Source organism: Pleurodeles waltl, chromosome 1_1, assembly GCF_031143425.1.
Source record: "Pleurodeles waltl isolate 20211129_DDA chromosome 1_1, aPleWal1.hap1.20221129, whole genome shotgun sequence".
Taxonomy (NCBI): domain Eukaryota; kingdom Metazoa; phylum Chordata; class Amphibia; order Caudata; family Salamandridae; genus Pleurodeles; species Pleurodeles waltl.
In genome coordinates this window covers 506,234,663-506,261,724 of record NC_090436.1, presented here as the reverse complement: position 1 = coordinate 506,261,724, position 27,062 = coordinate 506,234,663, and the positions used below count along the sequence as shown (strand labels likewise).

General features: G+C 42.1%; 1 protein-coding gene across 1 annotated transcript in view; it reads right to left on the bottom strand.

Annotated features, from left to right (window-relative positions):
• ADGRV1 (adhesion G protein-coupled receptor V1) overlaps nt 1-27,062 on the bottom strand; it is a 2,003,619-nt gene that overhangs the window by 1,051,585 nt on the left and 924,972 nt on the right. The window contains exons 60-61 of the mRNA XM_069225272.1: nt 24,532-24,649; nt 8,222-8,345 (exon numbers count right to left, since the gene is read on the bottom strand). Coding sequence (XP_069081373.1) covers nt 8,222-8,345; nt 24,532-24,649 — 242 coding nt within the window. The remainder of the gene's footprint in view (nt 1-8,221; nt 8,346-24,531; nt 24,650-27,062) is intronic.

The window sequence follows — 27,062 nt, the reverse complement described above, 5'->3', positions numbered from 1 at the left end:
AGGAGGAGACAAGACAGAACAGAACAAAGCTGTTCAGACTTCTTCGGAAGACGTTGCGGGTCCATCAAGTGGACACAGTGCAAAAAGAAGACAAAGCATATCACCAGTAAAATTAAGAATAAGAGAAACGTTGAACGACAGTGAAGGGCCAAAGGTGAAAGAGAAAAGAAAGGAAGTGTCTGTTGAAATAGCAGCACCGAGGGAAGAAAAAGACTTGGCTAAGGAAGAAAGTACCAGCGAGAAAGAATCAAAGAGAGATGCAAAATTGAAAAGAAAAAGGATACCGAGCAGAAGGTATTCCGGTCCGGAGTGGGCATACGTAGCCAATAACGATTGGTTAGACGAATTCGTGTCCCTCAGTCTCGAGAACGAAGAGGTAGAACTTCATTTTGGCACATGAGAAATGAAAACTTCATGAACTTTATCGATTAAAGACATTGATCACCTGATTGACTTTTCAACCGGCTAAGACATTGTTAACTTGATCGACTTTGAAACTGATTTTGAGACAACGCTGCTAACTGATAAGAGACTAAGCTGCTAAAAGAAAACTGTGTGAACATTGAACTCGTTCAGCTTTGTAAATATTTGCAAACCCGCTTTGATAAGGTGTCTTCAACTTTCTGATTCTATACAGATCATGACTAGCTTCACTACACAGGGGTGTAAAATGAAGTGTTGTAAATACATGTGTATAGGTCTAATAACCGCATGCGTACTAATCATTGTAGCAATAGTTCTCGGAATGCATGGTAAGAATGAGAGTGAGATGAATGATGCTTCTACTTCTAAACCTACTATTGTTACTGAACTAACAGCTCTGAAAAGACTCGAACAAGACGAGAGGCATTTGCATGATAAGAAGGAACTTTCATCTAACGTTTTCTATCGCTTGCTGAGTGAGTATGTTGAGACCATGGATGCGAAAGATTGTTATGTGTGTACACAAATACCTACCTCAGTAGTGGAAGGGGTGACATATCACAGCATGGCTCTTACGTATGGAAGTACATGTAGTATAATAGCGTCCAGATTTTATGGTCAGACGTGCATTCATTATTTTTACTCTAATTATGATGTTACTTTTGCATATGTCCCCATAATCGGGTACCTGAGTAAAATAGCTAGAGATTATTATGCCAAATTAATGTGGGAATTCTTCGAGCCGATGTCACCTTTTCACACAGCACACGCACATAGAGAGAACCTTACATGCTTGCTTTCACAAGTAGAGATAAACTTCTTAGACCGCACTGATGATAGGAGAAAAGAAATGAAGGAGGAGTTAGAAAGGGAATTACACAAAAGGACATCTGTAGACAACTACGCTTTTGCCGCAATAAAGACACAAGGGAAGATAGCTTTAGATACATTGCACGTAGGAAGATTTTGTATACATAGACATAAATCATATTATGACACAGTTTTTGTGGGAACGAGTGAATGCAAACATACGTTTTTGTTTCAACCTAAGTGGACGTTCATGCTGAATAGACAAGACCCAGTTATTCCTGGTATATATTATATTTGTGGACTCAACGCCTATTATCGTCTTCCTAAAGGATGGTATGGGAGATGTTATTTGGAAATAGTGTTCCCAAAGATTTACCAACTGGATGACTTAACGAAATTTCCGAAACTGTCCGAATCACATCATGTTCAGAAAAGAGAGACAGCTTCTGGCGTGGTAGGAGATATATTTGGAGCATTGATTCCTTCAGTAGGAGTCATATTGAATTCAATCAAAATACGAAAGTTGTCTACTATTGTGGATAACATGCTGACAAAGTTTTCAGGAGCCATAATCCTGATGGATGCTGAACCTGCTGCAGAAAGAGCTATGACTCTTCAAAATCGGCTTGCCTTAAACATTCTTTTAGCAAAGGATGGCGGCGTTTGCAAAATGCTTGGTACACGTCACTGTTGTACATATATACCAGACAGCAGTGGAAAAATTAAAACAATGCTTACAAATTTAACCAAAGAAGGTGTAGATTTGAAGGAATTGAAAGAGCCCGGAGTTTGGGAGAAAGTTGGAAAAGGATTTGCTTCAGTGGGAAATTGGCTCAGCAACGTTTGGAACGGATTGTTACTAAAAATAGTGAAAGGAATATTGATAATATTAATTTGTTTATTAGGTTCTGAGGGGAATATGGAAAGCTATCAAAATATGGAAAATAAGGCGTGAAAGGAAAAGAGAAGAAAAAGAACAAGCCAAAATGGTAGAAATATATAGAGAAAAATCAAAAGGGATTAAAAGAAAAAGGGAATTGACTGAAGTGCCAAATTACTATACAGAATTTTAATGGAATAAAATTTGTGGGTAGATTTGATGTGATGACATAATTAGTCATCAGAGGAGGGATTGATGGCGCAGAAAAAGAGGGTCCAACATATATTCATACATATCATGTAATCAAAAGCATATAATGTAGTGTGATTTTAGTAAAGAAAATAATGTACAAGGGAAATTGTGCCCTCGGGGTAGTTCGCCATCATTATAAACGAGCTTTATTAATCATGAAGAATTGGAAAATGTAGTAATCTGTCATAATTGCAAATGTATGCCATGATTTCTCGTTTGAAACTGTTTTGCTTAGCTTAAATTTAGTAGAGGCTTTGGCCTAGTTGCCTGGTCTCAAATTCTAACCGCGTGCCTTTTTCCTTGAACTAATGAAACATATATTCTTGCTTGAAGTTGTATTTTTTCCAGCAGAGATGACTAATACACTTATCTCCAAGGTTTCATACTAGGCCGGTTTCATCCCCTTTGATACAAGGTCAGTCTCTGTAGGTGTGGACAATGAAGGTACAGATAGTAAAATAATTGGCAAACCATGTTACAACTTGTGTTCCAAGGCTCCAAGGACAGTGTATGCATAAGTGAGCGCTAGTAAAAAGGCAATTTTCATTGGACAATTTGAAGCCAACCTATGAACCCTCCAATGGAAGACCCTGCAGAATTTGGAATGTTTCTTACTTAAACCCACTGGACAAAGAGAAGTCAGCCATTTTTTCCGATGCCAATTTGAAGCCAGATGCCAGACTCCATTTTGGACGACACCCTGATGCCCTTTTCTCTATCCGAGAGAAAGAGACTTTAAGAATTCTCACCCTGGAGACTTTAACTTTGATTTGCCCCGTCTTGCCCATAAAGTAACTTTGCCCCATTTTCCTTGCCGATTGCAAGGAAGCTTGCCATAACCTTTGCCCTTTTGAAATTTGCCCCATGCTGATCGAACCGGTACCTGAAGGACGAAGACTTTTCTTGAATGCTGATTGTATTTGGTAAATATGAAAGGATAAATGTATTATGCATTGTGTTTTTCCTTTTAGGTACCAACTGCTATTTTATAGGGACTTAGCTAGAAGTTTTCCAAATTTGTGTTGACAAAATTCATTTTGCATGAAGTCCCACATGCCAATGCTAATTAGAGGTTAGTCGAGGGATTTGTTCGATGCACCATGTTGATTTGAAATCTTGTTATGCTGACCAATGTATGAAATTAGTCAAATACAATTAGTCATATTAGTGATTTGTATTGCCATAACTGAGTGTATAATTATCTAGATTTTGCGTAGATTGCGTTTCTTCCGCCGCTATGGACAGCTTGCAATGTTCATTTACATATATCATCTGGTTTTGAGACTTATATACATCGTGCTAGCTTTGTTAATATAGGGAAATAAATTCACTAACTTTTAATAAACTGGTGTGGTTATTCATGACTGAAAGGTCATAGTGCGCCGTAATACCAACTGTTATTGATTTTGATGTGCTATATTGATCTATTAATTGAGTATTGACTACTGATTGCAATAGTTATCGATTATTGATCTGAGTGACCCGACTATTCTAGGATGAGGAGAGCCCGACTCGGTTAAAAGATTCACCGACCTCCAACGTGTCCAGGTACAAGTAATTTATAAGGGCTGGACGCGTTATCATATGTGAGTAGAATACCTTTGCTGATATTGTGTTCAGATGTTTGTGGATGTGGATGGCTTAAGGTGGTTGTTGGTCAATGAACAAATGGGTAGCATCTCTGGCCCTAGGCCCAACCTGGCTGAAGAGGCCCAAACAGGAAACTGCCCTTGTCCTCTCTGCTCTCAGCCTCGACACCCAGGACGAGATGCCCTGAGCCCTAAGTTTAATTAGCCCTCTTGGTCAATGGAACCCTAGCCCTAGGATTCAATCAGAATACTAGCCCTAACAGTCAATCAGGACTCAAACCCTAAACCCTTAGTCCTGCAGAAACCCTAACCCTAGTAACCAATCAGAAACCTAGCCCTAACAGCCAATCAGAACTCAAACCCTAAACCCTTAATCCAGTAGAAACCCTAGCCCTCATAACCAATCAGAACCCTAGCTCTAACAGCCAATCAGAACTCAAACCCTAAGCCCATAGTTCAATAGAAATCCCCAGATGTGCCAGCCAATAAAAACGTACATATGCGGCAAGTGACCTTAAGCACAGGCTGATGTGGCAGGGAGGTGCTCCTCTATTCAGAATCTTCTTGGATACAGACAGGCTCAATTCACGCATTGTACCTTCCTGATTCAGCTCTACAGGTAAGGCCCATAATGACATGCCTGCTGCTATATAGCACACAGTTAGCATACCACAATAAATGTACAAAAAGAATAAACTCTACTTTTCCCAGGGAAGAAGTAAATGCATGCAGTTGATACATTTAATGGTATATACTGAATGAGCTGAAGTAAAATACAACATTATGCCATTCTGACCATTCATATTTTTACATTTAAAAACCCCAATGAGAGGAACGAACATACACATTTTAAATACTATACGAGTCAGCGACAGAGTGGGTGTAGTAACGTGTTACTGAAGCAGGACAGAACAAAAGGGGTAACAAAAAATTACTTTATTTCATTCCAGGAGGACCTGGGTCATATTTAACCAATCCAAAATTGGTAAATTGTTGAAATGGTTATTCTTTATGCAACGTTCTATCTTGGGATGATGGAATTTTGCTAACCAGGTGCAGGCTGCCAGATTAATGGCCTTTGAGAGGGCAAACATGAATTCAGATGATGGACTGATGGGTTTTACTTGAATGTTTTTCCAATAAAAGATAGAAGAAAGCTGTTTCACAATATTCAAATTTTTAAAGCATCCATTTAACTACAAAACTGAATTTCTATTAGATAGAAAATACATCACTACATGACATATTGTTAAATATTTTTGTATACGTAAGTTTGAGAAGAGACAAGAAAGCCATTTGCAAGGGCATTCTTGAGAAAGAAAACTTTTATCCTCACAAAGTGCGTTTTCAAATGTGAAATTCAGCCGATATGTTGGAATTTCAAAAACTGCAAATGCAGGTTGAGAAGAATGTAAGTATTTAGTGCTTTTACCTGAAAAAGTATGTGATGATGCATGTGGTATCTGTATAGCATGAACCTAGCCAAAGGCAGCAGAGCTCTGTACACAGTCAAAAGCTGGTATAAATCAAATCACATCAAATCAGATTTATAGAGTGGCTAATCACCTGTGAAGGTATACAGGTGCTGAAAGCATGCTGCAGAGTTCAGTCAAACAGCCAGGTATTCAGTCCTTTCCTGAATTCCACAAGAGAGGATGTTGTGTGCAGGTGAAGGGAGAGGTTGATGTATGCTGGTCAACGTTTGTGAAGGGCTTAATAGGTGTGGATCACCATCTTGAATTGACATATTTTCTGAATGGGGAGCCAATGGAGTTTCTTGAGATGGGGGTGATGTGGGACTGTTTCAAGAGGTCGACGATGAGTCTGACCATGGAGTTCTGAATGGTTTGTCATCTCTACAGGAGGTGTGTAGAGCGGGTTGCAGTCGCCAAGCTGGCTGGTGACTAGGGCCTGGGTGACGGTTCATCTCGTGTCAGAAGGGAGCTACTTCAACATCTTACAGGGCATGCGAAGATTAAGGAAGCACGCAGACAAAAAGGTTTTTCATGGTGAGCTTGATGTCCTGGATGATGCCAAGGTTGCATGCGTGGTCTGTCAGGAGTACTGGTCCAAGTTCTGAAGGCCACCAGAAGTTGTTCCAGGTGGAGGTGTTGTTCCAGACGATCAGCACTTCCATTTTGTCTGTATTGAGTTTTAGGCAGTTGTTTTTAATCTAGTCGACGATGCTCATCATGCACCCTCATGGTTGAGGGGTCTTCAGATATTGAGAGGAGTAGCTGGGTGTCGGTCTGCATAAGATATGATTTTCATTCATTGGGATATCACTATTTTGGCCAAGGGGGTCATGTACTGTTGAACAGTGGGAGGCTGAGGGATGAGCCATGAGGGATGCTGCAGATGATGCCCTTGGGTCCCAAGGTGAAAGATGGTAGGCAGATTCTTTGAGTTCTTCCAGTAAGGAAGAAGGCGATACACTTGAAGGCGTTTCCTTGGATTCTTATGTAACGTAGCCTCTTCATAAGTGTGGGGTGGGATACTGCGTTGAATGCTGCTGAGAGGAGGATAAGGGCTACCATTTCCCCATCACTTGAGGAGGATTCTGATGCTGTCAGTGGAAATGTTCAGGGAGGTATGGTGCTGTGGTTGGTGCAGAATCCAGATTGGCAGGAGTCCAGAAGGTTGTTGACCTCCAGGTGCTATCTGAGTTGGCAGCCTTTTTGAGGACTTTGGTGTGATAGTGGAGCAGCGTGATGGAGCAGTAGTTCTTGAGATCATTAGAGTCGCTGGAAGGTTTCTTGAGGAGGAGTATTACTTTTGATTTTTTCTATACTTTGGGGAAGGAGGCTCTGGTAATGGATGAATTGAAGATCGTGGTGAACTCGCTGCTGATTATCTTGCAACCAAGGTTGAAAATGTGGTGTGGACAGGGATCCATCAGTGCTCCTGAGTGGACAGAGTTCATGATGGAAGTGGTGTTCTGTGTGGTGAGCTAGTACCAGGTAGTGAGCAGGTTGTGGGAGACTGCATGAGGGCTGGCACCCATGGGGGCAAGGAGGCTGAGGGTACCTGTGGCGGTGGGATGGTGTCTACAATGTTTGTAGATGGTGGAGATCTTGTTGCGGAATGAGTCCACCAGGGAGCCATAGAGTTCCTGAGAACGTGTGATAGTGTTTTCTGTGGCTGAGGGGTTGGAGAGCTCTCTGTCGATGTTGAAGAGGTCTTTGCTGTGGTTGGAGCTCTTTTTGTGCTGTCCTCTAGGGTGTTCCTTTTCGTATTTTTCAGTAGTTGGTGGCAATAATTGAGAGACGACTTGAAGGTGGCTCAACCTGTGGACTTCTTGCTGGGGCACCATTTGGTTTGTTTTACAGGAGCGACTCTGTCAGCACAGTCCGTAATCCAGGAAAAGAAGTTCTTAGCTGCCTGTTCTAAGTTGGATGCAGTGTTAGGACAAGAGGAGCTGAAGGCTTCGGTCCACTGGCTCTCTGCTACTTTGTTCTATCTGTGGTGTCAGGTACTAGATGGCTTGGGGCCGGTACCCGGGGATCCTGTAATGGTGAAGTGGGTGATGGCGTTGTCTGTCCAGGCGAGTTTGGTGACATGGCTGTATTTGACTTTGTTGCTAGCCATGAAGCTAGGGTCAAGTGTGGGTCCTGTGTAGTGGTCGGTGACTAGTTGGGTGACACCGATGTTGTTCATGCTTTTGAGGAGGTTGGCAGGGTTGGAGTTGTTGAGGTAATCGAGGTGGAAATTGAGGTCTCCAAGGAAGATGTAGTGTTTGGAGTTGATGGTGAAGGTGGTGATGAATTTGGGGATGGTGTCACAGAAATTGGGACGTTGTCCTGGAGGTCTCTAGGTGAGGGTGCCTCTGAGAGAGGTTTTGCTGTCAATTTGGAGTTGGAAATTGAGGTGTTCCCTGATTGGGGTGGTGTTGTCTGCGGCGGTGGTGCAGTGGATGGTTTCTTTGTGGATGATGGCGATTTCACCTATGTGTTTGTTAATAGGTTAAAAGGTTAATAGTTAATGAGTGACTGGAGAAGTAGCTGGTTATTGGATTGATACTGCATAAAGAGGTGTGTCTACAACAAAAATTGGAGATACAATTATGTAACCTGTGGCCATTTCGCACCATAACTTGAAGAGTACTCCTGTAAAACTATGAGTGTCATAATTTTCCAAGAGTACCTAAGGTATTCTTTTGTGACTTATGGAAAGTTAGATAATAGGAGCCTATTTTGCACTTTTATATCAGTCTTTCTGTGATTATGACTTATGAGCAGAGATTACCAGTGTTCACGATCTTCCATACCTGATAGAGGCAGTTCCATTGTACATCCCTGATGGTTCACCAATCAGAACGTGTCTGGATGAGGGAGCAATTGCAACTGTTCCCAGCGCTCCCTGGTCCCCCATCACAATGATAGTGGCAGTGCCTGCAATACAGAAGAATCAATTAATTCTACATTCCAAGGGGGTATGAGAAAGGCTTGTGTTAACACTGTATCTGTTAGGGTTTGTTCAATGTTGCTACAGTTATAACCTTTTAAAATATTTTGAATTTCACAACAAGTGCACAAGCAGCTACTACTCTAAATATAATGATAGATTTTCACCAGCAGGCAGCAGTTGAAGATATGATACACGAGGTAAAAGCAGACTTGTACACAGCCCTGCAGAGCATGCAGATAAACTGCGAAAAAGGTAGTACTTTTCAAAGGTGTTTATTTTGCAGAATGATTGCTATTGTACACAATCATTTCTCATGCATGAACTAATGACAAGACAAAAAGACATGGAGTTCATTTCAAAAGCATTTTAAATTAGTAACTGTTAGAAATGGGGTCTCTAGTTGGCAGTCAGTTTGCACTCTGTCCAAGCAGGGACTCTTACTCTGGTCAGGGCAAAGGAGATGCTCACTTAAGATAGCCCCTGCTCATCCCATTAGTAGCTTGGCACAAGCAGTCAGGGTTATCTCAAAGGCACTTTATAAAGTATTTGTACTAACACACAGAGTAATACAGTGGAAACACTACAAAATGGACACCACAACAGTTTAGAAAATAGACAATATTTATCTAAATCAAACAAGACCAAAACAACAAAAATCCAACATACACGGGTCAAGATGTCAATTCTTAAAATAAAAAGAGTCTGACTCCATAGAAAACCGTGGATGGGTTGACACAAAGTACCTGGTTTGTGTAAAAAATAAAGCTGCACAGGCGAGCATGCTTCGGTAAAGTCTGCAATGCATCTATTCCTTATTTGCAAGTGAGGCTGTGTGTCGTTTCTTCTCTGGTCGGGTAGGTCATGCGTTGTTTTTCTTACCCGCAAGAGAGCAATGCGTCCTTTTCCATACAGGCACCTCGGGTCCGGGCAGGTTCACGTTGATTTTGACGCCCAGCGATGTTGCGTGTGAAATCCAGATGCACAAGGGTGAGAATCTGTGCTATGTGGGGTTTGCACCGCAAGCAGGTGTTGCGTTGTTTCCCCACCCAAGATGCAGATGAGGCATCGATTTCAGCCGCGATGCAGGTGCTGCATCGTATTTACAGCCGCTTTGCAGGTGGTGTGTCGCAATTTTCCCCGCATGGCTCCCGTGCATGGATTTACACCTTGGTTCTACCAGCTTCACCTTTCAAGGCCCAGGGAGTGATTAGGACACCACTTGACATGGTAGGAGTCTCAGCAAAGAGTCTAGGTGCTGGCAGAGGAAGTCTTTGATGGTCCTGAGACTTCAAAACAGGAGGCAAGCTCAGTCCAAGCCCTTGGAGACACTTCACAAGGAGGAATATACCACAAAGTCCAGTCTTTGTCCTCTTTCAGACTGAAGCAGCAACTGCAGGCCAACCCAGCAAAGAACAGTCACAGGCAAATGGGCAGTAATCCTCCTCCAGCTCTTCAGCTCTTCTCCTTGGCAGAGGTTCCTTTTGGTTCCAGAAGTAATCTAAAAATCTGGGGGTTTGGGTCCACCACTTATACCCCTTTCTGCCTTTAAAGTAGGGAAACCTCAAAGGAAAGGCTCTGTTGTTCACAAGATTCTACCTTGCCCAGGCCTGGCCCCAGACACACACCGGGGGTTGGAGACAGCACTGTGCAATTCAGGTGTAAGTGTCAGCTCCTCCCTCCACTCCAGCCCCGATGAACCATCTGGTTATGCCGGCTACACCCCAGCTCCCTTTGTGTCACTGTCTAGTGCAGTCCAACAGTCAGTCTGAACCCAAACAGGGAATACACAAGCAGGCAGAGTCACAGAATGGTTTAAGTAAGAAAATGCCCACTTTCTAAAAGTGGCATTTTAAACTGACAATCTAAAAACCAACTTTACCAAAAGATGTATTTTTAAATTGAGAGTTCAGATACCCCAAACTCCTAATCTCTATCTGCTCCCAAAGGGAAACTGCACTTAAAAGATATTTAAATGTGCCCCCCATGTTAACCTATGAGAGGGATAGGCCTTGCAACAGTGAAAACCACATTTGGCAGTATTTCACTATTAGGACATGTACAACACATCAGTACATGTCCCACCTTTAACACACACTGCACACTGCCCATGGGGCTACCTAGGGCTTACCTTAGGGGTCTCTTACATGTATAAAAAGGGAAGGTTTGGGCCTGGCAAGTAGGTAAACTTGTCAGGTCAAATTGGCAGTTTAGAACTGCACACACAGACACTGCAGTCGCAGGCCTAAGCCATGCTTACACGGCTACTCATGTGGGTGGCCCAACCAGTGCCTCAGGCCCACTAGTAGCATTTGATTTGCAGGCCCTGGGCACCTCTAGTGCACCATACTAGGGACTTACTAGTAAACCAAATATGCCAATCATGGACAAACCAATCACCAATACAATTTATACAGAGAGCATATGCACTTTAGCACTGGTTAGCAGTGGTAAAGTGCCCAGAGTCCTAAAGCCAACAAAAACTGATCAGCGAAAATAGGAGAAAGGAGGCAAAAAGTTTGGGAATGACCCTGCAAAAAGGGCCAGGTCCAACAGTAACTGAGCAGGCAAAATTATTTTATTTGACAGCCAACAAAATAAGTATGTACCAAACCTAACAAAGCGCACACCATGAGTGTGAATACTCTGTTCTTGAGACTGTGACACTATAGTGCACTGTAAAGGGAGGAGCATGCTGCCGATCTCCTTCTGAAAGAGGTTCAAAAGAGCACCCCTGGTGGAAAAAACATGAAAGTAGCAAATATGTGCAAAGCATACATGGTATTCAATGATTACTCTTCTCCTTTTATATACAACTGTGGTATTGTGGGTGCAACATCGAAGTTTAATGCCGCGTATTTGTATTTTAGCATCAATAGAAACAACATTAATAGAGAAATGCAATGTCCATTTTCAACTTTCCATTATGCATAGTGTTGAGTGCTGACATCTTTTAGTACTGTAAAAGGACAGGTAACAAAGACTGATACTACGTCATTCATTTTTATTAATTCCAAGAAGCTTACAAGTATGAACACAGGAGTCAAACCTCTAAGCTTTTAATTTGCACCGTTAAGGTTGCAAGCCGATGTCCTCAGTGGGCACATTAAACCACTGAGCTACATCACCGATTTTCTAATTATTTTCTTTGGGCATTTGATGCAGGTGCAATTTGTTTTCTTTCACAGATCTTTGTACATTTCCACACTGCATATCTATTTGGTCAAACAACAGAACACTCTTCTCTATGTCCACATATCCCTGATTAGTGGGTTCTCTGCATTAGAGATGTTTTCTGATGTTTAGGCTGTGTTCATTTTGTCGATGCTAGCCATTCAGCACATGCTTTTCTATAGGGAACTGGCCTGCAACTTAGAGACCATCTATTTAGGCTAAATTTCAACATTTTTTGAGATGCACATGAGAATAATTTAAAATCTCATCAGAATTCTATTCTACTAGCCTAACAACTACTCTCTCTGCTTCTTTTTACAGTTATAGCATTCAAAGTATTGGCAAGACGTTATAAATCGTTCACAAAGTTTTAAAAATACTCTCATCATTTTCCAAGTCCTGTTGGAAAGAGCAGCTTATGTGATCAATACAAAGAGAGCATTCAGAAGTACCATTGAGAGAGGGGTTTATGCTCTGTCCACATGTTGGTTTCATTCAGTATAGCATCTGATTGAGTAAAGGTTGCGTGGTTCCACTAAAAAAGTGCTTGATTTGCACTTTTTGCAGTGCACGAAAGCTTATGTCCAATACAGAAAGACTGAGATGACCATGGGTGACAAAAGTCTGATCTGAATATTATGGAAAGTTATGCAAAAGACAGTAGGACTGACATATTTGCTGTGAAAATCATATGTTTAAGTTAATGAGCATTTAGGAGTAGATTGTTAGTGCTCTGTATTAAAGCCTGTACATATGAATTTTGTTGCATGGAATCTCAAAATTGACTGCAACCGACAAAACTTTTGATTTTGGTTACACCTCTAGCAAACCATGGAGATAGTAACTTTGCACTGTACTAATCTGTGCTAGGCCATCATAGGACGGACAATATTTTGATTTCTCAACACATTTTAAGACTATAGACTTGATGGTTGCCTCGTGTCAAAGTTATTTTTTCAACACACCAGACCCATGTTGGCAATGATAAAGGCTATAAACAAGATTGATTCACTGTGGAAAGTTAAGCTTGATGCCATAGGTCTAATCTGTTTATGATGAAAGGTTATCACAAAGACATATTAATTGTTTCAAGCACTTGCCAAAGCAATAGGCATATGGATGTAGATTACTATCACATTTTGTAATAGGCTGTAGACAAGTATTTTGTTCTATGAAATCTCACAGATTATCGTAGAAAGCAAGGATTTGGTGTTGTGACTCCCCTCCATCAAACCCTCGGATTTTCACATGCTATTCATTATTAGGCCTCCTCTGAAGAGATATTATATTGTTTTTTTATACTTTAACTTTTTAAATATTTGTAATATTATTACTGTTTACTTTATACCCGCTGTTACACCTGACAACCTTTCCATGGCATTTCTCCGAAACATTTTGCCTTCATCTTCTTACTTTGCTGAACTCGTTTTTCTTGGCACCTAGACTTTGTGCACTTTACTCCTGCTAACCAGTGCTACAGTGCCTCTGCACACTTAACTTACTTGTAACCCCTAGTAACTGTTACTAACTGTACCCAGGGGCTTTAAATAAAGTGCTACTGGTGGGCAGCAGCACCCATTGTGCCACCCACTAAGGTAGCACTGTAACACGTCTCAGGCCTGACACTGCAGCTATAGTGCAGTTTTAAACTGCTGTTTCAACCGGGAAAAATAAACATTTTGCCAGGCATAAACCTTCCTTTTTAATACATATACGAGAACCCGAAGGTAGACCCTAACCATCCCTAAGGCAGAATGCATGGTATTTAAAAAAAAGGGCGTGTGTTTAAGTTTTGCATGTCCTAGCAGCAAAAAACTCCTAAAAACGTTTTTCACTGTTGTAAGGCCTAACTCTCCCATAGACTAACATAGGGTTGGCTTATTATACTTAATAAGAACCATCATATTTTGAGTAGAAAGAGATATGCTGTTCCTACTCAAATGGATTGTAATTTAAAATTACATTCCTCTTTGATGGTCAAGTCAGATATTGAGTTACAATACTGAAAATGTAACTTTTAGAAAGTTGTCATTTTATTTTCAAAACAACCGTGCCTTTCTACCATTTTAACATGACTGTGAATGGCTCTGTTGTTGGGGATTAGGAGTTGCTTTCAGACAAAAGAACAACGGATTTAACCCAGATCTGTGACTGGGGGTGAGTGCTTGAAAAGTTTCAGCGCTCGGTCCATCATTCTTGTTGTGTTTCTAGGTCAACCCTGAGTGCCAAGTTTATGCCCAGACGTGGGTACCTTGCTCACTGTGCCACTGAAAAAAGCTAGCCTGGCTGATGAGGGGTGATACCCCAAAACTGGTCACAGGATGCTTGTTTCCGGTCCACGGAAGACCTGGCCCGGCAGTTCAGGCTGGACTGTTCCCATAGGGGACAGGGTCAAGACTGATTTGCATATTGCTGGGTCCAAACTGGTGTGGCATGGTGAGCAAAAGCATCATGGATTTAATTCTGATCTGTTACTGGGGGTGACTGTTTGAAAAGTTTCCGCACTCCATCCATCATCTTGTTGTTTTGCTTGCTTCCAGACACTGATACAAAGGAAACCTATCTGTGAGGGTAGAGGGTCTTCCTGTCTGGATGGCAGGAGATGGCCTACCTCCTATACTGATTATATTTCAAAGGGCCATTCTGCAGCACACACACAAAGGAACTTGGTACAAGGTCTGTCCTACTTTTTGTCACCCTAGACAGTCTGAAGCCAGTACTAAGGGAAGGTAAAGATCTGATCAGAACCAGTAATAGGGGTAGGTCTGGGAATTCCCCCATGCCAGGTATAAAAACAGCACCCTCAGATCCAGTCAGAAGAACACTCCTGAACCTGAAGAAGATTCAGAAGAAGGACTACCCTGCTGCCAAAACCACTGCCCTGCTTTTGGAAGGACTGCCTTGCTGTTTGAAAGAAGGAAGATTCGACCTACTTGCCTTCTTATGCTACCCTGAATGATTCCAACAGTCAAGTGGAGACCTCCTGATTGAGCTACAGGGACACAACAAGCTTCCAGAGGCCGCCCTGCAACTGCCCTGCTAACCAGTACTAACTGGACCTGCTGAGCCCTGCTGCTGGCCTCTGCAGGAGTATGTCCTGATCCCCAAGAGGTGTTCCCCAGATCCAGGACCCTTGGTTGGCATCAGTGGGAACTCCTTCACAAGACAAAAACAATTGGAAATCCTGCAGTTTGGGCTATTTGCAACTGCAAATGGGTTCATTTATGCCGAAACTCTGCTGCCCTCAACAAACACCAATGTGAAGCTCCAGTGAGATCTACTCTTCTCGCTGACTGCAAGCATCCACGACAACCAGCAACATAAGACCTGCACTTTATGTTGACAGCAACTGTCCGTGATGATTAACCAATGCGAGGTTCCAGAGATGACCCTCTGATTATTTCACAGCAATGACCGTCTGTGATACTCTACCAGCTCTTTATGTGGTAAGCCTTCTCCTTCTGGGCTCCTCCAATGCGAACAGAACTCTTCACATCAGACTTGAGAAGGTAACTCTTTAGCTGGACAAACCTGGTCCCTGTATTTGACCCATGCTCCTTCGCAGTTGGCCTTACTTTGTGACTTTCCCTCGGTCTGGTGCAACCAGATAACTGTGAGTGGTGCATTCTGCTTCTTGGCACTATTTTCACTAAAAACTTTAAAAGTCACTATCTCCAGTCCCACTGATTGGATTTTATTCATGTTGGTGCCCGTTCATTTATTTACATGTACTCTATTTTTCTAAATTGGTTTGGGAGTTTTTTTCTTGTGTTGTGTTTTTGCTTTATTACTGTTTGTGTGCTGCATACAATACTTCCACATTGCCTCTAAGCTAAGCCTGACTGCTTTTATTTCAAGCTCCCAGAGGGTTAGCACAGGTTAATTTAGTGATGTTTGTGGTTCACCCTGATAAGGATTGTACTTGTTGCTTGAGGGGTTGAGCCACTCAACCAATAACCAAATTTCTTACAGCTGCCTAGCGGAATGCTCAATACAGTAGGTATGAGACGGTTAATGCGACAGCCAACAATAAAATCTAAAGCCTTAATTGGTTAACTGAGAAATGTTGTGTCAGATGCTATAAGTCTGATTTGTGCATTATGAATAGTTATAACAAAAGGCAGTAGGATTCATTTGTTTATGTTAAGGCCAATTGGCCTGTAATGGTGGATCGTTAGTGCACATGTTTAAACCTTCAGACATGCATTTTCTTAAATGAATTCTCAGAGAGTTCCTTTTTAGGCTAAGGCCCTGTTGCTTCGTGGGATGGGAATGTTCCCTGCATGATATATGGCTACTTCCCCTACCTCAAGCGATTGACTGCATTTGTCCTAGTGTTACACTCTTCTAAGCATGAGCCTAGGGTAGACCCAAGCCTGTCCATGCCACCCAGCCTCAGTAAGATTCCTGACCTTGTCCTGTGATGTGGAGGGACACACCATCATCAGAAGTCTACTGTCCTTGAGCATAACACATAAAGGGCCAGATGTAGCAAAGGTTTTTACCCATTCTGTGTCTATGGGAAAAAGTGTTCGTACATATGGCCCAAAGTGGTGATGGCAGCATACTGTGTTTTCAGATGGATACTGTGACCAGTACTCTTGATCTGTGTGCCTTACAGGCCAATGTGTTTTACATTCTACAGTAATGTCAATACATAGACTGTTGCACTGACATCCCGTATATTTCAAGTGCATGTACATGTGTAGTGTACATTTTAGCACATGTGTGGACTCTATGTGTGAGTGAGTCAGGGTACTGAAGCCAGTTGTTTCCATGGCAAAAGGTGGACAATGAGAGCACCTGCCCCAGACAACATTTGTATATCACCTGCATTCCTGTGGCTGGATGGTGGAGACCAAGACACTGAAATGAGGAGAATGGAGACAAATCTATCTTTAGAAATTCTATGAAGACCTTTGCTAGCAAGGGGCTATCGATTAGTTATTCCTCAGCACTGCTGTTTGGTTGATGGCTGGGGGTAGGGGTGGGAGTGCTGTTTCTGTTGCACAAGATGAGGAAGCCTCTACGTCAGATGTGCCCACTTTTCTGTCCCTGACTTCTGCTTCAGACAGGCTCATGACAACAAGATCCTCAAATCTCCAATTCATTGTGCCCAGGTTGTGGGTGTTCAAATTTTGACATAGTACCAGTGCTACCTCTTGCAAGAATAATCATTTTACAAAACGTCTGTGTGTGGATAGCAGACTGAGAAGATCACTTAAAAAAAGAATAATAACAAACCGGTTCTGAAGAGGGAGACAGTTTTCTTTCACAAACAGTTCTGAAGGGGGAGACAGTGGAGTTACATCACTGTTTAGAAAATGATCCAAACAACCCCACTTTACTCCAGTTCCAGGTTCTTCTTGACCAAGGAATGGACTGCTCTGCAGAGTACTTGAAGGACTGCTGTGTGACCATGGCTAATATTTGTTGACCAGTCTACCAGAGGTGAGAGAACATCTACTGAATTTTGCACTTCATGCCAGAGGAGCTGAGAATCTTCCGAAAATATAGAAGTCTGTCTCGTTTCTGAGAGAAGAAAGGAGTCTTTCTAGCCCTACAAGAAGTGAGACAGTCCAGGAGGAGAAGCCCACCATGTCTCTGGACAGCGGGAGAAGGGCAGGAGGGGAGACAGAGAGAGAGGGAGAGAAATCAGGAGTAATCTGTTCTGCTAGAGACCCAAAAAGGCTAAGAGAATGCAGAAGCCCAGTCAGGGCTGCAACTGCCTTGGTGATCGTACCGGTCCAGTAAGGCTGCAACTACCATGTTAATTGTGTCTACCCGGTCAGGGTCTGAACTTTCACTGTGAACATAACAGCTAAGATGGGCTTGAAACTGCTTTGTTGACTGTGTTGGTCCAGTCGAGGCTGCAACTGCCTTTGTGGATGTATCACCTTGTGAAGGGCTGTAACTGCCTTGGTGATCATATCTGCCTATTAAGGACCTTACTTTTTTTGCTGCTGGCCAACAGCCCAAGCAGACTTACATCCATCTCAGGAACTGAATGGTCCGCAGCAGCCAGGCCCACACCTGCACAGGTTCACCACTGCCACTGATCGGCAATGGATTAAACCGGACAGCCACTTCAAACCTCAAAAGAAATGTAGGCTGTACCCCGCCTCATTTGCTTATTTCTGAGGAATGCCTCCAACTACTCTAGGCGTCTTTCTGCAGGGGGGAGATTAAAGTACTGCATCCATGCTGGTTGTGCACGAGAGACCCAGGGACTAACTTCCTACCACCACACCGCCAGGGGTAGATCATGAAATACTCACTGCACATTTCAATTCTCAGAAGCCTTAACTTGCCTTGAAACTGATTAATACTACTATCCATAATTACTGGGGAGACAAACGTATCAAGGGTCACAGGGTGGGGGTTACATTAGGGGGAATCAGAAGGTCTAGCACCATAGAAAGAATGGTTTCCAGGAGCACTGTCCTGTATACTGGATTCAAGCGTGTAGCATTTAGTATGGTTGTGAGAAAAAGTACTTTCTTTTGTAAGAGGACACTACCCTGTACACTGAAATTATTGTGTTTGTTGATTAATTGTTGTTCTGAGCTTGTGCTACAAATGCAACCTCCCTGTGGTGGCTCACCCTTGCTACTCTGAGAGTCTTGTATGGAAAGGGTTGCACTTTGCCCAGTTTACAGAGCCATAGTTTGACAGACCCCAGGGCACCAGTGGCAAACGATCTTAACCAACACGCTTAGGGTCTCTATCCCTGTCTGCCCTCTAGCTCCCTGAATGGGTTCTGATGGTGCTGATTACCACATTGGACCAACCCCATGGGTAGAAGATTTGCTCTGTAATAATTTTTGCTAGAATCACCCAAGAAGGCCTAAGAGCTTTCTTTTCTGGCAAGATATTGTAATCGACAAAATCATTAAAAATAGAAACATATGTACACTTATATGATTATATAAATATCCATTTACAAAAACAAAGGATACAGGGACAGTATAGTTACGTTCTGAATTTACTCATACAAAACCTTAAAAATTCAGCAGCTATAGATAGAGTTATGTAAGGTAACAGTTACTCGCGCACTAAGGTAACAGAAAATTGCACCCTCACCATGCACAGTTTTTCCTTCATTATTTTGACTACTAATGCTTCACTGACATTTTTAATTATGTTATAAAAGTTGTCATGATTGCTGTAATAACTGGCGTAATTAACAGTGCATAGCAACAGCACGAGTTATAGTAACCTTAGGGTGCATATTATAGTTACTTGAAATAACTCTAACAATAACTGCTGAATTTCTGTTGTTTTTGGTAGACCTGACAGCCTTAGGGTGGTCACCCCCTAATGTTTTTTCTGCCTTCCTCCACTCTTCTGACGCTGTTTTTGCTGGGTTTAGGACTCTGCGCACTTTACCACTGATAATCAAAGCTAAAGTGCATATGCTCTCTCCCTTAAACATAGTAACATTGGTTCATACCCAATTGGCATATCTGATTTATGTATAAGTCCCTAGTAAAGTGCACTACATGTGCCCAGGGCCTGTAAGTCAAATGCTACTAGTGGGCCTGCAGCACTGATTGAGTCACCCACATAAGTAGCCCATTAACCATGTCTCTGGCCTGCCATTGCAAGGCCTGTTTGTGCAGTTACACTGCCATTTCAACTTGCCATTTAAAAGTACTTGCCAAGCCTCCCCTTTATCCACATATAAGTCACCCTTAATGTAGGCCCTAGGTAACCTATAGGGCAGAGTGCTATGTAGGTAAATGGCAGGACATGTAGCTATGTTTTATATGTCCTGGTAGTGAAAACCCCCTAAATTCGTTTTCCACTACTGTGAGGCCTGCTCCTTTCATAGACTAGCATTAGGACTGCCCTCATAAACCTTTTGAGTGGTAGATTCTGATCTCAAAGGGGTACCCAGGTCATGTTTAGTATAGCCAATTGTAATAGAAAGCCCTGCCTATTGGTGAGGTTGGATTTTATTTTACTATTTTAGAAATTGCCACTTTTAGAAAATGAGCATTTCTCTGCACTTAAAACCATATGTGCCTTACAGCCTGTCTCCAATCAACATCTGAACTGTGCTGGTTGACAGCCCCCATGTGCATTTCACCCATACAACCACAAACACAGGATACTCAGTCACACCTGCATTCATCTGCATATTGAATGGGTCTTCCTGGGCTGGAAGGGTGGAGGGCCTAACACTTACATTTTAAAGGCCAGTGGCCTGCCCTCACACAATGGACTGCCAAACCCACTACTGGGACCCTGGCAGACAGGACTTGGCTGAAAGGGGAACTTGTGCACTTCAAAACTCTTTGAAGTCTCCCCCACTTCAGAGGAATCTTTGGGTATATAAACTGGGTCTCTGGCCCCACCGAATCAGACACCTCTGGACCTACACCTGCACCCTGTCAAGAGGAACTGCCTGGCTGTCCAAAGGACTCATCTGGACTGCTTTGCTCAGAAGGACTGCTGCCCTGCTGCCCTGCTGGCCTCTGACTGACTGAGAAGGACACTGCCTTCCCCAAAAGTGGCTTGGATACAGCACTAGCTGCACCTACTAAGGTGAAAAACTACAGACTACGTTATAGAGTAAAACATTTGTACTGCATTTACCATGATGTAATGGGGCTGACTGCATGCTGGAGTGGGAGGCAGGGTGCTCCCATCTGTTTCCTGTTTGAGAAGACTCCCTTGAGCCAACGAGTTGATGAGCTCTGGTTGAAGCACCTGCGTGCCAGTGAGTGGTACAGAAACCTGAGGGGACTTTTGGCAGCTTTTCCAGCAACCCCACAGACAAAGCTGCTCTCTGCTGGTGAAGGGCTAAACCCAGAAACACGTGTCCAGAGATATACAGCACTAGCTGCACATACTAAGGTGAAAAACTGCAGACTACTTTATGGAGTAAAAACGAATTTGCACTGCATTTACCATGATGCAAGGGGGCTGGCTGCATGCTGCAGTGTGAGGCAGCTTGCTCCCATCTGTTTCTTGGATTGAGCTTGCCTCCTGTTTTCTGAAGTCTCTGGGCCAAAAAGACTTCATCTCTTCAGGAAACTCCTTGTGCATTGGAAATCGATGCACCGCCTGCCGGAATTGACGCACAGCCTACATTGTGACAGAGTAATCGGCGCACAGCAAACTGGAACGTCGCAGCCCTGACTTCCCGACTGGAAATTTGATGCAGTGCCTGCCTTGCAACAGAAAATTGGATGCATTGCCTACTGGATTGATGCAGCGCCCGTGCCTACTTCCATTGCATCAAGGATTTTCCCTTCATCGTACCTGCGTGTCAACAGAACCCCGCATCGCAGTGAGGAACCAAGACTGCGTGCTGAAAAATTATGCAAAACCCTTGCCCCATGGAATGAAATGATGCACCGTCTGTGCCACGTTGGAAAATCCGACACAACACCCTATTTTTCCAGGCATCTCTCCTCTGCGGTCTACGTGTGTGATATTTTTGACACATATCAGGTACTGTGTGTAACAAAGAGACAACTGTTGATTTCTAAGGATTAAGACTCTTTAAAACCTTTTAAAAAGTGATCTTTCAACTTTTGCTTATTAGATCTTTGTTGTTTGGATTTTATTTTATTCAGATAAATATTATTTATTTTTCTAAACCTGTGTGGTGTATTTTTTGTGGTGTTTTCACTGTGTTACTGTATGATTTATTGCAAAAACACTACACTACAACACTACAAATATCCAGATAAATATTCTATATTTTTCTAAACACTGTGTGGTGTATTTTTGTGGTGCTATATGGTGTTATTGTACGATTTATTGCACAAATACTTTACACATTGCCTTCTAAGTTAAGCCTGACTGCTCAGTGCCAAGCATCCAGAGAGTGGGCACAGGAAAATTTAGATTGTGTGTGTCTTACCCTGACTACAATTGCGGTCCCTATTTGGACAAGGGTGTATACCTCTGCCAGCTAGAGACCAATTTCTAACAGTTTTATATAAGTAAATTCAGAACCTAACTATGACTTCCCCGTAACCTTTATTTTTTTAAGTAAATATATATTATAGTATATAATATATATATATAATTAGTGAATTTCTATGGTGTGAGAAAACAGGGTTGGTTGCAGAGGCCCCTAACTTTTGCCCCCATTTTTCACTTTTTGCTGGTGTTCTCCTGACTCTAATGGTGCCCTGGGTACTGCTAACCAGTCCCAGGTCCTGTGCTCTGTATAAAATAACTATGCAAATTAGGCCAATTATAATTGGCTATGCCAACCTACCTATAAGTCCCTAGTTTATGGTAGAGCATGTAGGTTTAGGGCCCCAGGAAAGTTGGTGCACCCAGTGTCATTTGTGTTTATTCGACAAATTAATTACACTTAAGTGTTGAACTATGAAGGGCCCTGAGTCTTCCTGTCCCAAGACCTTGTTTTCATCCATCTTCTTAGTGTGGTATTTTCTCCCTCCGCATGCCCTCCTACTTTGCCTGTTGTTTCTCTTCTTAACTGTCGATTTCCTTGTTTTATTCTGAGCATTTCCTGTAAAAAAAAACAACTCCCATTTGTGGGATCTATGCTCGTGCTTGGTTCCCTACTGATATTATCAGATTCATGAATTGGCCTACTCCCCTCAGAAGAGGAAACAGAACTGAAAGATGAAATTGACGGAGTTTTAATATTGATCTGTTTATTTTGTACGACATTAACAAAGGAGATAAATTAAAAGTTTACAAATTTAAGTTCTTTTTTTTGTTTAGCATGTGATTGTCAACCGCAGAACACTGCATGGTCACTGCAATTAGCTACCCATGTCAAGGGCAAGAATAATTGAAATTTTGTGTTATATGTTGTCACAGCACTGATGAAGTCTAGTGGGAGATTTTCCCTGACGAAACACGTGTTGGCTGATGCTACGTGGAATATATAACTCAATGGACACTTAATGGCTGATGTTACGTGGAATATATAACTCAATGGACACTTAGGGGGTGATTCTCAACCTGGCGGGCGGCGGAGGCCGCCCGCCAGAGTTCCCCCCTCCAAAATACCGCTCCGCGGTCGAAAGACCGCTGAGGGTATTTTGGGTTCTGCACTGGGCTGGCGGGCGACCGCCAAAAGGCCGCCCGCCAGCCCAGTGCAAAACACCTCCCCACGAGGACGCCGGCTCAGAATTGAACCGGCGGAGTGGGAAGGTGCGACGGGTGCTGTTGCACCCGTTGCGTATTTCAGTGTCTGCAAAGCAAAGCAAAGACAAAGTGGGGCCCTCTTACGGGGGCCCCACGACACCCCATACCGCCATCCTGTTCCTGTCAGCTCTATGGGGTGTCAGAATCCCCATGGCGGCGCAGGATTCTTATGGGCAGCGGAAAACCGGCGGGAGACCGCCGGTTTTCCTCTTCTGACCGCGGCCAAAGCGCCGCGGTCAGAATGCCCTGCGGGGCACCGCCAGCCTGTTGGCGGTGCTCCCGCCAACCCTGGCCCCGGCGGTCCATGACCGCCGGGGTCAGAATGACCCCCTTAATGACTGGTATCTGCATACATACTACAAGGTTCAAGGAGGTTGTCATATGGAAAACATATGGACTATATGAAACCTCATAATAAATTCATTTGATGAATTGATTTGGTAATTGGACTTACAACTGTTTAAATAGTGACATAATTATAATTATATACACTGTTAGTGGCATTTTAATGAAGATAATGTATGCATAAGGTAATTTGTGATTACTTTACTAGCTGAATGAATGCCTGTAAGTAAATGTTTGCACTATAACTCGTGCCCTATGCTATCTATAACTTGCTCCCTCACCATGCACTACTAATTACCCTACATAATAGATCACTCATGACTTCTTTGATAACATCATTGATGATATCAATGTAACATTTGCAGTAAAATAATTTAGCAGAAAATGATGCATGGCAGGGACGCGACATAGTTAACTTAGGGCATAAGTTATAGTTACTTGAGATAGCCCTAACTAGCAGGTGAATTTCTAAGGTTTGGTACGTTTAAAATGTGAGACTAACTATAACGTTGCTGTAACATTTGGCTTTTTAAGTGTGTATATATATATATATATATATATATATATATACATACATACATACATACATGTGTGTGTGTGTCTATATATATATATTTAAATATATATATAGACACACACACACACACAAAGGGTCAGCTATCTTCAGTCATTGGCTCTATTGCTCTGTGAGTGACAGTATTTTTTCGAAGCTCAGGAGCTCATCTGCCTTAAAATAGTGTGCTTCAGAAATAGGGCTGAAAGTTTTCCATTTTCTACTTTTATAGGCCCTCTTTTATTTACTTCAATCTGTTCCTTTTATTCTTATTTTCATAACGTACTAACGCTCCCCAAACATTGTGAATTGGCCGCTCGCTGCTCATTTCATATGTAGTGCAGTGCATTTTGCCCGCCTAGTGCCTCTAAACCAGGCTGCCATCATTGAATGGTACTGTCAGTGGGATAATATTGTTTTACCATTCCAAGAAGGCGCAAACGTTGGTTTGAAATGGTGGTGGCCATATTTGAATTGTATCTAAAACAATGAAATAGTATGTACGATACTTTTACAAGATAGCTGTCTACAAAATATATTTGCTATTACAAGCATAGGCCTGCCATATTAAGTGACAGCATGGTTTTTATTTCCACTTTTATTCTTTTAAATTATTTTGCATATGTTGTTGCGTTTGTTGTGTGGCTGGATGGGTGGATTTATAAGTGCAAGGATGATGCATGTATGATGACTTAGTAAATGCCTAAACCCAAGAATGACTACTGGCACTTTTTATATGCCAGAGTTATTGTCATTATTATTGTTTTTTAAAACATAACCAACATTCATCAGGCAGAAAGAAGAGTAGACATCTGGGGACACCTGAAAGATGCGCTAAATCTGGAGAAAGTAGTAAACACTAATGTACAAATAAAAAAGCCATTTGCTTGAAATTAACCCAATGCAAAAGACATGAAAAGAGCACACAAATGAGTGCTTTTAATTGATTTTCTTACCATCAAAAGGAGCTATTTCCGTATTATCCACTGCTATCAGCTGAATGGAGTATCTCTCATTGCCTTCTAGCAAGCCGTCCTGTATTGCTTGCAAAACGATGTTTTTTCTCGAGTCAGTCTGCATGATGGGGAGAGGGTCAGGGAACCAAAATAGCAGTGATCAATGAAAAGGCTTTGGCATTGAAATAAATACTTCATCTATGCCAACTTCATAACAACAAACTGCAGTAGAAAGGTTTCCAATTTGTTGGTGATTAAGTAAGGAAGCTAAATATGTAAAGCCAAGTATCTAGCAGTTTTAAAATGAATGTATCTGGCAGTGCTGCCAGATACATCACATACATATGCACCAGAGAGCCATATACGTGGCTAGACTGCAACACTCCGTTTTAAGCATGCAATAACCATTATCAGTACACTCGTGTGTCTACTGGCCATCCCATCAAGGTAGATAAAAAACACTTGTTCTAAAGTCATAGAGCTTTACTGGCATTCATTTCACATGCCTTCTCATGATGAGGACATACAGAAACGCCATGATTAAAATTTCCTAAGCAATAGACAGACATTAAAATCCTGGAGGGCTTCCTCTATTTCAGTTTTTTAGAATGTGCATATAAGCCAGCTTTACATACAATGGATTACAATGGGACTCGTTTTCATTGTCAGTGATTTTCAGAGAATGCAGCATGTATAGGTCCCTCCTGGAATTACATTAGACACCCGTGTGCAAGGTTCATATTATACCAGGAGAGCTAACAAATAGATGCAAGGTGCATACCCCATTATATTTTGTGAACCATCTTGGCTCATTCTAAGATTAGTTGAGGAGTTTCAGCCTTGCAATAGGACAACACTAGGAGTAGTACAGATTGCCTAATTTGTAATGAGAACATGACTTTACAAAGGTTCCACATTGAGTGACTGGGATTCTAAAGTATATATTAGGAAATAATCTTTTAATTGAGAGATTCTTGCAATCGAAGATGAAATAAGGAATCTTGAAATTAAATTTGTGATTGACGTAGAGTACTGAGTCTAGCCAGCCTCTTGAATTAATTAAATCCCAATGTAATACCAATAAAGATCACTTGCAACTTTTTGATTACAACAAATATTTGGCCAGGAATCACACTGGTGCAGACAAAGCAGACCGTATCTTAACCTGGTTAAACCAAGAAGCAAACACATACTACCCCAAAACTGCATTACAGTGACAGTCAAAATAAATCTCCCAGTGGTAGTGCCTATAGATATGGAGAAGCGTTTGACACCTTAATCTGGGAGCTTGCTTGCCATGATTAAACAATGAGGTTTGGAATGGAAACATTATAGATCAAGTTATTTTGCTCTCATCCAACTGTGAGGGCCAATACAGGAACATTCTAATCCTAATTCTTAAGTGTGGCACCCACCAAGAATGCTCCAATGTCCTTCTAATACACTCTGTTGATGGAGCTGTTAGTAGCAAGATTACACCCCTCCCCCTGAAAGCCTACACCGAATAACCAAGACAGGGACATTCTTTCCGAACCTTTCCCTATAAGATGATATACCACTATATTTGGGGGGCATAGAGAAGGATCTGGAAACTTCAATGACTATCCTAGCTCAATGTAGTAAAATATCTGCTTTAAAGATTAACTGAGAGAAAGGCTACCCTTTTGGCCCTTGGCAGAGAGTGGACATTCCAAACTTGATAGTCTTTCTGAACCCCTGCCCCCCCCCCTTTTTACATCTAAATACTTCAAAATGATTATCCAAGTGGATATTTAACACTCATTGGCCATATATGTGAGGAAACGCAGACATCTGGTCTCCCTCGATAAAGTCCAGTGACCTATGTAAGATGTTGGATTAGGAGCCTCTGACGTTGAACTGCATTATTTTGCAGCACAGCTCCAATGGACAGTTGGGTGGTTAGTGGAGTTGGACACCCTAGTGGTTCAATTTATGTGAGAAACAACAGAAGGTGCCTGGACGAAATTGGGAGAATTGGTTGAGAGGGGTAACTAGTACAAGTACAAGTAATAACACTATCCCTTGAAGAGTAAATCACTAAAGTCACTAAATTAACCTGAGCTCAACCCGCTGGTAGATACAGCACAAAGCAGACAGATTTAACTTGTACACAATATGAAAATGTTTGTATAGTATAAAAATAGTAATAAAGTGAAAACACAACACAAGAAATATCCCAAACTTGTTTAGACAAAATAGAGTAAATTTTAATAAATAAAATTACATCAAAACAACAAAAATCCAATATGGGGAACTGAATATATGAAGTTTTAAAGTTTAAGGTTCAAAATAGCTCCAAAAAGCACTAAGCACTAATGACAGTCATCTTGTTGTGCTTGACCGAAACCTAGGCGGGAGTTAAGGAAGACAGTGATGGAGAATTGGCCGAATACAGAAACCAAGTTTGACCCATGTGGAGGTCTTGCCTTCAGACTTGGAGCCTGATTACGAGTGTGGCAGTTAGACTGCCAGACCACGATGTGGGCGGTCCCAAAAAAAACTGCTGCGCC